At 42.2% G+C, this 14,017-nt stretch overlaps 1 protein-coding gene across 2 annotated transcripts in view; it reads left to right on the forward strand.

The window, feature by feature from the left end:
• Positions 1–4,733: 4,733 nt before the first annotated feature.
• The window catches only part of clmpb (CXADR like membrane protein b), an 85,273-nt gene continuing 75,989 nt past the window's right edge, over positions 4,734–14,017 (forward strand). The window contains exon 1 of one of the 2 annotated variants that reach the window (XM_084123501.1): positions 4,734–5,318. In XM_084123501.1, coding sequence (XP_083979627.1) covers positions 5,288–5,318 — 31 coding nt within the window. In that variant the 5' untranslated portion in view covers positions 4,734–5,287. The remainder of the gene's footprint in view (positions 5,319–14,017) is intronic. The other variant, XM_084123499.1, reaches the window with a different exon arrangement.

The raw sequence follows: 14,017 nt of genomic DNA on the forward strand, positions 1-14,017 counted from the left end.
TTCTAGCAGTTATTCTACTGATAATGGCCAGATGAAAGACAATCCTGAGAAGAACTGAAGGCAAGGTCAAAATTAACCTAGTATATGTTTATGTGGGTGTATACAAACTCTATATATGTATTCACTCGTGCTTTTATGTGTATGTAGACGTCCGGGCCAGATGAGGAAGTTCAGGCCTCTTGCAGTGCTGGTAAGTTGATTTGAGAGGTCAGTGCTTCTTTATGAGTCTTGAGACATGCACACTGCTGTATTCTTCTCTCTATTCAGCTTGTTTGCCTGTTTCAGCCTGTTCTTGCTCAAACCTTCCATCTCAATTCTCATAGAAACAGAATAAATAAATCACCAGCCCAAACTGCCGTGAAGGGAATATGGTAGTGTGGGATGCAAACGTTTCTTGTCTCGTCACATTCAGTTATAAATAGGCTTGGGTATCATTTTAATTTTAACGATTCCGATTTCGATTCTGCTTATCGATTCCAATTCTTATTGATTCCTAATTTCGATTCCATTAAGGTAAAAAAAAAAAATTAGATCGAATGATTCTATGTGAATGATTAGAAATTAGAAAAATGATTGCGAATGATTCTATGTGAATGATTAGAAATATCATTCACATTTAATCTTATTGCAAAACATTTAATCGTAGCTGACCATCATGAACAAAAATCAACAGGCTAAGAACACTTACACAAGGAACTTTTGCCTGTGGTTTAAAAATACCATAGAAAAACAACTAGCCTAACTAATATACATTTTGAGCATTATTAAAGACAAGTAAACACTCAGTAATTAAAAAAGGACAAATAAAAACTAGCAATCGCAACAAGTAGATTTAACTGAACAAAGATACGATTGAGATAAACAGTGTTTTAAGATTTCCAGGTATTCAGGTACATAAACTGTAATCAAATGTTTTTGCCCGGAGACGGGCCTCGGGGGAGCTTCCAGGACTATGTGGAGTGGGTGCTTGTCCACAATGGCTCCCCCTTTACCATCATGGAGAGTGAGGAGAAAACCAGCATGCCAGCCACAGCCACCTTTCCAGTAAGGAAAATTCCTGAGTCCGTTCCAGTGAGAGAAATTCACCAGTCAATTCCAGTGAGAGAAATTCACCATCTGTATTGAGCCTAGGGGTGAAAAGCACATAACAGGCACAATACCGGTATGGGTTCAATATGCGTCACATGACTAAACTTATGTCATCATTTTTAAATACCTTAGTTACCTTAGGGGGGGAGGGGGGGAGGGGGGGAGGGGAGGGGGGGGGGGGGGGTGAGCCTAGTGTCAAGTCCATGGAGACAAATCCTTCATGGTCCCCTGAGCTACCTGCACCGCCCAGGGCCCCTGAACTGCCGGCTCCGCCCTGGAGGCTTCCTGTTCTACTAAGCCACGGCCTCGTCAGCCTCCAGGATGCCCACCCTCCCACCCCTGTGGATGTAATACGGCGCGAGGACTCATTGTCACTTTTTGAGTTTGTTTCTGATCTGTTTTCGTGTTCTGTCAAGTCAAGTCACCTTTATTTATATAGCGCTTTTTAAAATGCAGATTGTTTCAAAGCAGCTTTACAGTGATGACTGGAAAATAATGCAATAAAGTTAGTTTCAGCTGTACAGCAGATCTAGAAGAAAATAGCATCATAGTCCAGCTTAAGTAAGTTCAGTGATGGTTCATTTCTGTAGTAAAAAAGTTAATTAATTAATTTAGTTAATTTATCTATACAGCCGCTCTGGCGAAAACAGTGATGTCATCATCCAGGTCAGTTCAGTTCTCATACAATGGTGTTAATGCAGGCAGATCAATAATATTGTTGAATATTAAGTGTCCCCAACTTAGCAAGCCAAAAACTACAGTGACAAAGTGGCAAAGAACCAAAACTCCATCAGGTGACAAAATGGAGAAAAAAACCTTGGGAGAAACCAGGCTCAGTCGGGGGGCCAGTTCTTCTCTGGCCTACGAACGAACAGTGTATGATTATGATTCAGGCAGCATTACAGGTCAGAAGACAGATTGGATCAGAATATTCAGAATATTTATCCAGTTGGTTGAAGACGTCATTACACCGGTATGGAGACTTTGTTGTTGAGGTTTGTTGAGGATCAGTGCCACTGGCCGTCGTGTCGATGAGGCCTTCACAGTGGAGAGTCTAGTTGACACAATCTCTGCTGACACTTCCGAAATGCGTTGTGGTCGTGTCTAGGCGCAGTTCCACCATCTGATCTGGATACGGCCTGATACGGCTGACTGCAGTTGGGATAAACAGAGAGACTAATATTAGCGTAGATGCCATTCTTCTTATGATGTAATGAGTACATTACGGGTGTTATAGGAAGTGTTCCCGGTTTCGGCTGACCTAGTTTATGCAGCCTAACAATCATTTAATGGATTTGAATAATAGAAATGTATAATGTTCTATGTGTATGCCAGGTTAAAAAGATGTGTGTTAAGTCTAGTTTTAAACTGACAGAGTGTGTCTGCTCCTCGAACAGTGCTAGGAAGACTGTTCAAAAGTTTAGGTGCTTAATAGGAAAAGGATCTACTGCATGCAGTTGATTTTGATATTCTAGGTATTATTATTACCATATTTGAGATTGCAATAGACATAACGGACTATAATGTGTTAAGAGCTCACTCAAGCACTGGGGAGCTAAACCATTTAGTGCTTTATAAGTAATCAGCAAGATTTTAAAATGTATACAATGTTTAATAGGGAGCCAATGCAGTGTTGACAGAACAGGGATAATATAGTCATACTTCCTGGTTCTAGTAAGAACGCTAGCGGCTGCATTTTGGACCAGCTGGAGTTTGTTTATTAAGCGTGCAGGGCAATCACCCAGTAGAGCAACCACCCAGTAGAGCATTACAATAATCTAGCCTTAAGGTCATGAACCCATGAACTAACTGTTCCGCATTTGACATTGAGAGCATATGTCGTAATTTAGATATATTTTTAAGATGGAAGAATGCGGTTTTACAGATGCTAGAAACGTGGCTTTCAAATGAAAGATTGGTATCAAAGAGCACATCCAGGTTCCTAACTGATGACGAAAACTTGGCAGAACATCCATCAAGTCTTAGTCCATCTAACTCTGTTTTATCAGAATTAAGTAGTAAATTACTAATCATCCAATTTTTTATATCAGCTATGCATTCTGTTAATTTTATTAAGAAGAATTAGAAGAACTATAATTAGAAGAATTATAGAGCAGAGTAAAATCAGCATAACAGTGAAAACTAGCGCCATGCTTCCTAATTATATCTCCCAAGAGTAGCATGTACAGCAACGGTGAAAAGCAACGGTCCTAGTACTGAGCCTTGCAGTACTCCATACTCAACTTGTGATTGGTATGACATCTCTTCCTTTACTGCTACAAACTGATAACGGTCCGATAAATATGATTTAAATCATGCTAATGCAATACTGTGAATGTCTGTGTTTCTTTGTTAGCTTTCTAGTTTGCTAATTATTTCTGTCCTTTGCCTGTTTGTTTCCATGGTTACCGATTTGATTTGATTTGAGTTTCAGTTCAGATGTGTCTCGTTAATTAGTCTCATTAGTTCCTCGTTTTGCTGTGTATTTAAACCCTGTGCGTCTTTCATTTTATTGTCAGTTCTATGTTATTACTGTGTTGGTTATTCTGTTTATGTTCCTGTTATTCCTGAGTGCTTTGTAAAGATTTGAGTTTGTTCCTGAAATTAAAGTTAAAGCTGCTGCAACTTATATGCTGGAACCAACGCTGACAGATACTCTGTGCTTTTAAAAATAAAGTAATATAAAATTTTATACTATACTATTTAAGCTGATAAGCTGATATTGCTAATTATGACCAAATTATTCATGAGGATTCATAACATGATTGGAGTGAATTCTATATGTAGCATCTTCGTGGAAAATCTCCATTGGCAACGCAATTATCAACTATATTTCATAATTAGGAGGAGGCTGAAGATGGAATAGCAATTAAGTAATTAAGTATTAAGTAATCATTTAGTAGACATGCATTTATGCACTTATTCACACCATTGATTGGGATTTAAAAAAAAAAAAAAAGTATTTTTAGGAAAAACAACCTAAAACATTTTAGGTAACACTTCATGTTACAGTGTCCTGTTACATTCTATAGTACTAGCAGTAAATTATGCATATTACAAGCAACTAACCCTAAACCCCTATATGTAGTTAATTAATATTACTCACTTAAATGTATAATTACACTGTAACAAGGACACAATAAATAGTGTAACCATATTTATTTTATTATATTGATACAATATATTCAAATCTATTATAATATATTCCATGTAACCTGCTAAAGTTAATATTTTTGTTGTTCTTGCACACGATATTTGACATTTGTAAAAAATGTACAATATGGTATAAAGAAATTTGAGTACTAGTAACAGTATAATATTTATTCTAATTGTATTATACAAATACACACAGCCATTTAACAGTAATTTTCCAAATATTATTATTATTATTAATAATTATTTATTTATTATTATTTTATTAATTCATATTATTATTATTACACTTCCATTACATAGGATACGTATGCTAAATGCACTATATGATAAAACATCTTGATTTTGCAAGATCCTTTTATAGCATATAACTGTACTATAGGGCCTATATTGTGAAGCAACAACAACAAAAAATGCTCACGCACATGAAATATTAAGAATGACGTGTCGTGTATGCAGTAACACTATTGTTAACATACTGTTCTTACACTGGCTTTTTGCATCCGCTTCCATCAGAGCACATGTGCTCTGCCCCTCTCCATCCAGACAGTGCGAGACTAGTGTACTTCAGACTGTAGAGGTCTCCATCCTTCAGCATCCACGCGCTGTGCATTCTTCTGCATCGGCCACAGACTCAGAGAGAAAGAAAGAGAGAGAGAGAGAGAGAGAGAGGGAGGGACGGACAGAGAGAGAGAGAGAGAGAGAGAGAGAGGGGACACCGCGTAACGGCAACCTGAGACGCGTGTCCTCCCTCAGTGCGAACGGGAACTTAGATGATTTGATGGTGAAACCGATGGAAACGTGGAGATGATGTTCCAGTCCTTGATGATGGATTCGTCTTTCAGCATGTCCAGCTATGCTGTCCTTGTGCTCGTCTCCTAATAGACAGCTGATTCATTTCTCTCCTCAAGTACTTCTGCTTTACTACAGCTTTTGTGATTGAACACTTGAGACGGCGTGAAGAACAGTGAAGGAAGCGGGGCGCATTGTTCATTTTTTCAATTATCATTATTATAAAGGACTTCCAGTTCATACGGGATTCGTGATGTCTGCAACATACCGCTCCTTGTTCCTTTGTAAGTAAACTGAGTTATTTATTCCTTTAGAGTTTGGCATGCGGTTTAATTTTTTGAAATCTAACCTTGTGTTTTAATTTGTCCGATCCTATCGTTAGTAACATATTCTTCACCTTCATCCATGTCAAATAAGTTTGAGCAGTGGATGAAATCTTAAATACGAAGGCATAAATATAACAAATTTAACCTATAAGCTTTACAGAATAGTCAGAAGTGCTGTTCATAACAAGACCCCCACCCAGTGGAGTAAATCAAATCCAGATGCTTTTGGTTTTTGGGTTGTGATGAGTTACACCCTTCAGACAGACAACTCTTGAAAATAAGGGTTCCAAAACCAAAAGTTCCATGGAGAACTTTTTATTCACTAGTTCTTTAGAAATCCATCATGTTCTGGTGCTTTTATGAACCCAGAAACCAAAATGCTGATCCAAAAACCTAGTAATGAAATCTCAAGGTCTGAACCAGGTTAGAACCCAGAAAGGGCATACAAAAATGTTTTTGTTTTTGTTTTGTTTTCAAAAAGAGGATTTTATGACGAACTTGAGGATCTTTATTTTTATTTTTATTTTAAAACATTATTCCATCACTGTGTTTGTGTCTGAGACCCCAATTACATTATGGGAGATACAGTAGGCTACAATGTGCATTTATGGAAACATTAAATAATGCATGCTATGCATCATCCAAATACAAAACAAATGTTAGCATTTGTTAGTAATTACATTTGTGCTACGGCACTAAATTTAACGTTCTTTGCAGAGCGGAACAAAGACAGGACACGCCGCCCAATCCAGATCTCTTAATTTGTTGTGACATCTGATGGCAAAAATAGATCCTCATGTTAAACGTCCAGTGATGAGCCGGTGGCGCGAGCCGCTGCTGTCCGGTGGGCATGAGGGTCTCGCGTGTCTGCGTGTGCTGGAGGATGTGTGAAAGCATGCATGCATCCATGGGTCACATTGGGAGTCCTCCACCGTCTCGCGCGCGGTTCATTGTCCGATTCTCGGGCGGCACGCACGCACGTTTGTAACGGGAGTTTAGTGTGCGTGACCCATCGTTTATTATAATCACTGCGCCAAACTTTGTCCCATCTTTCGTGTCCTCTGCGCATATATATATGATGGAGGATGAAAGCGGTGTGTGTTGAGTCTAGTGACGGCTATTGTGCTCCCTAAATGTATGATAAGCTGTATTAAAATTCCTCGCGCATTCTCCGTGGCGTGTTGAGAAGGTCAACGCTGCTACACCCGCGACAGAAGCTTCAGCTTGCCGAAAACATCTCCTCACACTGTTATTTCATATCAGCATAATTCATGCTTTCATTTTTTCTCAAAGGTTTCAGTAAAGTGTTTGGGTCCTGCGAATATTTCTCAGAAATTAGTTTGTTTTGAAATTCAGTTCTTACACAGGCTACCATAAAGAGTTCGTTAAAAAAAAAAAAAAAAAAAAATGGTTGACTAACATACAAAAATACCAAACTTTTGTTTTGGTCAACAATTAACAAATGTTAAAAAATAGTTCAACCTCTACTTTCATTTTATACTTGAAAGCTAGCGTTGGTTTAAATTTTACCCAGTATGTTTATTGCTTTTTTACTATAAACTTTAAACTATACAGCAAAATATGATGTTACAGCGTAACGTTTTATAGAATATAAAATGCCTGGTAACACTTTACATAAGTGTCCCTGACTTAATTTGCAAATAATTGCATACTTAATATGAAATTATTGCTATAGTAATTAGTTAGCCTTTATTTACATTTGAAATGTTTAAAATCTAAACTAAACTGTAATGTAAAGTGTTACCAATGCATTGCTTATAGCGCTGAAACTGTAACCCACACACCTATGGGATGCTGCTACTTGGTGTAATCCCATTATATGGTAATGGAAAGATGGCAAGAGAAGACAGAGAGTGTTTTACATTCGCCCTGACACATGCATCAGATCATGGGAAATATTTTTTTAATGTAAATAATAAAATCCTTCATGTTTGTATATTTGCATTTGCTTCAAATTAAGTAAGATGGTTGTATCTAAAATATACAGATATACAAATTCAAACTAATAATTTCTAAGCATAATTATCTATTTAAATGCAATATAAAGGGATAGAATCCAATTTCACTTTGAGCACTCTTGAAATATTGATTTATCAATCAGGTTACTGCATTTTAAAGGTCATGCTTATTAGCTATTGTTTGTCCTATGATTTTTCTCTTTTTTTTTCTTTAAGCATTGACTGAACCTTAATTATTTTCCGGCATATTATTAGATAATTTTAATGTGTTGTTTGGTTAATGATTATCTACTTGGTCTGTGTTGTGAGAGAGGAATGGATTGAGAACTGACACTGTGCTTGTAGTAAATCCCATTGGCTTCTGTATTAAATTAGTTTAATGAAATAGCCTTGTAGTGTCATTATAAGTACATTTCTTCAAGATTGTATAACTCCATTAATGAAAAAAAAAAGCTTTATAACTGGTATGTTTCGTGTGTAGAGCTCATCTCATTGCTGAATATCCTCAATGATAGAGTGAATCAATGTTGCATAATGGGGTAATTTCCATTTCATTTGATTTGATGCTTTCGAAGATCTTACATTACTTAAGTGTAGCACCCTGGAGGAAAGTAATATTTATTTAAAAGTCTTTTTGCAAAAATGTGCTGCTGCTACTCTCTGGAAATGAGCTAAAAAAGGACAAACCAACCAGAAATCATGGCTAACCACATGGATGATAATAGTCTAACCCCTCCTACCCCGACTGCCTTGGGTGGAAAACGTTAAATAGGAAGTAATAACAGATTGTAATTTACTTGTCAGGAATGTAATGGAACCATAATAAAGAACTTTCTCCATGTCACGTTGTTACGAACTGCTCGGAGACACGAAGGGAGAGATCCAAATGCAGCTTAATTTTAAGGGTTATCCAGAATCGTAATCCAAAAACAGGCAATGGTCGAAACACAGGTAAGCAGTCCAAACAAACAAATAAACAAACAAACAAAACAGGCAGGGACCAGAGGCAAGAGAGTAATCCAGGGAACAAGGCAAGATATCCAGAAAACCAAGAAACATGAAACCAGGGAAAATGCTCGGAAATGCAGACTAACAGTACAACAAGACTTCGCGGTGAGTGAATGAATGAACGTGGTATAAATAGACAGACTAACAGGATGAGACAGGTGAATGCAATCAGTGAAAGAGGTACAGGTGAATGTGATCAGTGATAAGTGATGATGAGTCCAGGCAGTGAGTTATGGGAACTGTAGTTTGTGAGTGAATAGGAGAGTCCTATGTGGAGTGCCCTCTGGTGGCTCTCAAGGGCACTCCAGCTGGTGATCGTTACATAGCCCCCCCTTTAAGGAGCGGATTCCAGACGCTCCTAAACTGTCCAGGAGGGAGGTGGAGCGGAGGCGGACCCGGGGGTGGGATGGAGGGCCAGGCCCGTGGAGCGGCAGAGGACCTGGATACTGCAGCAGGATGGGAGGCCAGGGCGGATCAGGCTGTGCAGATGACCAGGGTGGAGCAGGCTGTGCAGGCGACCAGGGGGGAGACAACCCTTCAGGCGGCCAGGGAGGAGACGAACCTTCAGGCGGCCAGGGCGGAGACGACCATTCAGGCGGCCAAGGAGGAGACGAACCTTCAGGCGGCCAGGGCGGAGATGACCATTCAGGCGGCCTGGGCGGAGAAGACCCCTCGGGCGGCCACGGCGGTGAAGGCCCCTCGGGCGGCCACGGCAGTGAAGACCCCTCGGGTGGCCACGGCGGTGAAGACCCCTCGGGCGGCCACGGCGGTGAAGACCCCTCGGGCGGCCACGGCGGTGAAGACCCCTCGGGCGGCCACGGTGGAGGAACTGGAACTGGCACCACCGGAACTGGTACCACCGGAGCTGGCACTGGAACTGGCACCACCGACTCAGGAACAGACACAGACACTGGCTCAGGAACTGGAACAGACACAGACACAGGAACTGGAACAGACACAGACACAGACACTGGCTCCAGCTCAGGAACTGGAACAGACACCGGCTCAGGGAAAGGCATGTCGGCAGCCATCTCTGTAGAGGGTAACTCTGCTGAGGACACTGGCTCGGCGGAGACCATCTTGTCCCGAGACACTTGCTCGGCGGCGGCGACCATCTTGTCTGGAGACACTGGTTCGGCGGAGACCATCTTGTCCGGACACACTGGTTCGGCGGAGACCATTTTGTCCTGAGACACAGGCGTGGAGTCGGCCATCTTGTCCAAAGACACAGGCGTGGAGTCGGCCATCTTGTCCGAAGACACAGGCGTGGGAAGAAGAAGAGGAACAGATTCAGGCTCAGTATCAAGATCAGATTCAGGCTCAGGAACAGATTCAGTCTCGGCGGGACGAGACACTTGACGGGCGGACGTGACGTGAAGCTCAGTCTCTGGATCGGCAGAAGTGACGTGAAGCTCAGTCTCTGGATCGGCAGAAGTGACGTGAAGCTCAGTCTCTGGATCGGCAGAAGTGACGTGAAGCTCAGTCTCTGGATCGGCAGAAGTGACGTGAAGCTCAGTCTCTGGATCGGCAGAAGTGACGTGAAGCTCAATCTCTGGATCGGCAGAAGTGACGTGAAGCTCAGTCTCTGGATCGGCAGAAGTGACGTGAACAGTCTCTGGATCAGCAGAAGTGACGTGAAGCTCACTCTCTGGATCGGCAGAAGCGACGTGAACAGTCTCTGGATCAGCAGAAGCGACGTGAACAGTCTCTGGATCAGCAGAAGCGCACTCTGAGCTTGACGGGACCAGCGGCGGCGAGGGCTTTGAGCTGGTTGGGACCAGCGGCGAAGAGGACTTTGAGCTGGGCAGGACCAGCGGCGAAGAGGGCTTTAAGCTGGGCAGGACCAGCGGCGAAGAGGGCTTTGAGCTGGGCAGGACCAGCGGCGAAGAGGGCTTTGAGCTGGGCAGGACCAGCGGCGAAGAGGACTTTGAGCTGGGCAGGACCAGCGGCGAAGAGGACTTTGTGCTGGACAGCGATGAAGAGGGCTCTGTGCTGGGCAGCGATGAAGAGGGCTCTGTGCTGGACGGGACCAGCGGTGAAGAGGGCTCTGTGCTGGACGGGACCAGCGGTGAAGAGGGCTCTGTGCTGGACGGGACCAGCGGAAAAGAGGGCTCTGTGCTGGACGGGACCAGCGGTGAAGAAGGCTCTGTGCTGGACGGGACCAGCGGTGAAGAAGGCTCTGTGCTGGACGGGACCAGCGGTGAAGAGGGCTCTAGCCTGGCAGGCATGTCGCCTGCTGTCTCAGGCGCGGCGGGCATGACGCTTACTGCCTTGGCTTCGGCAGATCTGGCGTGAAGTGCAGGCTCGGCTGGACTGGCGTGAAGGGCAGACGGTGACATGGCGTGCCACGGAAGGAAGCTCTCCAGACATCTGGAGAGTGCCTCTCTCCAATCCAGACCGGAGAGATCGGGGAGCTCCCTCGGGTCGACCTCCTTAGCCCCCAGCCGGTAACACAACTTAATTGCCTCGTCCCCCAGAGAACAAGAGGCAGCGAGAGGAACAAACCCCCAGGTATACTGGAACAGATCGAGGCTATCCAGGGCCAAGGCTGCGATCTGTCCAGCGAACTCCCGGCTCATGCTGGGAAGATCAGGCGAGATCTGTACTGCTGCATTCCTGGAGGTCATAGCTGCTGGATCTGGGTGTGGCGAAGTCTTCTGTTACGAACTGCTCGGAGACACGAAGGGAGAGATCCAAATGCAGCTTAATTTTAAGGGTTATCCAGAATCGTAATCCAAAAACAGGCAATGGTCGAAACACAGGTAAGCAGTCCAAACAAACAAATAAACAAACAAACAAAACAGGCAGGGACCAGAGGCAAGAGAGTAATCCAGGGAACAAGGCAAGATATCCAGAAAACCAAGAAACATGAAACCAGGGAAAATGCTCGGAAATGCAGACTAACAGTACAACAAGACTTCGCGGTGAGTGAATGAATGAACGTGGTATAAATAGACAGACTAACAGGATGAGACAGGTGAATGCAATCAGTGAAAGAGGTACAGGTGAATGTGATCAGTGATAAGTGATGATGAGTCCAGGCAGTGAGTTATGGGAACTGTAGTTTGTGAGTGAATAGGAGAGTCCTATGTGGAGTGCCCTCTGGTGGCTCTCAAGGGCACTCCAGCTGGTGATCGTTACACACGTGATTAACGCTAATCCAACATAGAGACTCCATGACGTTCACACTGTCAGTTTTGGGGATTGACAACCGCATTTACTCACAGGTGCGAGTCTCGAAAAGTCCCAAATACTGTCTGAATGAACATAGGAGTTAAGCCCGTATTCTCTTACCAGTAACCATATTGACAGTGACCATATCAAAGATGGCGACGTCCATAAAACTTAAAAGTTTTATCATTTTTGATATGACAAGTCCAAATCGAGCCACGAGTTCATCCCATAAATCTTCATCAGCAGCTTTTATATCAGGGTGGAAAACTGACGGGAGCAGCTCTGGTGTGGAACAGTGACTGGATATAAAACGTTCAGATGCAATATCTCCGTCGCTGTAAGTTAGCGTAAGCAAAAACACGCACGAAAACACACAACACACGGTAGACATACGTTTGTGCAGTGCAGAGCGTCTCTCTTGCAGTTTGTGACGTGACAGACAACTAGTTGTCCTGTCCGGTTCCGTTCACACAGCGCAGGTTATCTGAGAATGCAGTTGTGAGTCCTGAAAATTTAATGGTGTGGGTTCGGTTATAGAATGCGGTTGTCATTCCCGTAAATAACTGAACTGTGTGTGAACGTAACCTTATTAAGGACTCAAATACATGATGACAACTATGCCTCTTTTTACAAGATGTAATATAAGTCTCAGTTGTCCCCAGGATGTGTCTGTGAAGATTTAGCTCAAAATACCCCACAGATCATTTATTATACCATGTTGTAAATGCCCATTTTTGAGTGGAAGGTAAAACATGCTGTTTTCATGGATGTGTCTTTAAATGCAAATGAGCTGCTGCTCCCCGCCCTGCTTTCCAGAAGAGGGCGGAGCCTTTACAGCTCCTGCCTCAGATACTCTGCCAAAAACTAAAACATCTGTTTGATTTTGATTATCATCTCTATCGCTGTCATGCTCACGTGACATGGCAGTTCTTCTTCATCATGAAAGTGTATTATCTGCATGTGTTTCAAAGCCATATCAGTCTAAACTTCTGATATAAGATTTTCTGAGCACACACATCTGAAGCACGCGCAGCTGTCTTTCACGTGTTATTGTGCTGTGAAATGCACACAAGGATATGTCAAACAAAGTTCATATAAACACAGTAGGTTGTGTCTGTGAACATAAGCAGCAAGTAAAGAAATCGCATATTAGAGTTCCTACTGCTGTTTATGCTGTTAATATGAATCAAACAACAAAAGAAAAACAGAAAATCACTCACTGCTCTTGACTGAATATCTTTAGTAGCTTTAATAATAAGAATACAGTTCTTACTTGAATGCTGCTGTTAAATGCTCTGGCGAGGAGATAAACATGACGGACTGTGTACAACTCACTGTGGGCGGGGTCTAACATTACTCCTTTAAGCAGTCGTGGGCGGGGCCTGAGTAATGTGAGGTCACAAAAGGTAGAAATGCAAATGGCTTGTTTTGAGACGCTGCTTATGATCTATGGGAATTAAAAAAAGAGGAGGGGGTGGATTTTTACCAGTATAGGGTGGTTGTGTACACACTGCCAACACACATGTATGTGCAAATTTTGCATAATAGGTCCCCTTTTAGGACTCAAATACAGGACTGACAACTGGATTCTGTTGCTGTGTGAACGTGGCCTGACCACTAGAAATTTGACTTTTTTCATAATGCAGTGAATGAATGCAGTCATCAGCCTACTGTTGTGAAAATCAGGTTGCCATTAGTTACGCTAACACGAAAAAGTGTTGAATAAAGTAACTCGTTTTCTCATCCTGTGCTATATTTGGCTGATAACCACAGGCAGTAAGAAGATCTCTCATATCTGAAAATGACAGGACACTGCAGACCCAGAGGTTTTAAAATGACAGCTCGATGCGCACGCCCCTGAATCACAGGAAATGTGCACAGAATGAATAAGCATGCGAAACACTTACAAACTTTTACGATAAAATGCTGCGTAGTGATGGGATCTTTAGCATTTTAATGTTTTTTTTTTTGCCATTTTAATACATTTTTCTTCTAAACATGGTGAAACTGAACGCTCTTATGATGTATAATATATTTTAAGAGGATTGTTGTTGTTTTTTTGCAATAAATATTTATGAGAAATCTTTTGCAGGCTTTAATTTAGTATGTGCAGATTGCAGAATGATTTGAGTGGGTCCGAGTGGCTGAAATTTTCATCTGGAGATTTGGATTTTTTTTTTTTTTTTTTTTTTTGCCTTGTTTACTGAAGCTCAGATGTTTGGTTAGGCAACATAAATAGCATTGCAATTTTCCCGAAGTGGTTTGGGTGTCTGGCTCTGCAGTGACATAAACATTCCTGACGTTTTCCATCAGGATAACATCCAAATCAAGACTATCTACATTTAGGGCCTCACAAAAACACAGTGCTCCAGGTCTAACCTATGTTTTTCCTCCTTGTCTTGGCCATTGGATATTCTTTTTTGCCATGGGATAATATGACAGGTCTCTACATTAAGGACTCGTCTTTGAGCTTCTAGTTAGCTGGTGCAGTGCTGT

Source organism: Abramis brama (genome assembly GCF_963993115.1).
Source record: "Abramis brama genome assembly, chromosome: 9".
Classification (NCBI taxonomy): Eukaryota; Metazoa; Chordata; class Actinopteri; order Cypriniformes; family Leuciscidae; genus Abramis; species Abramis brama.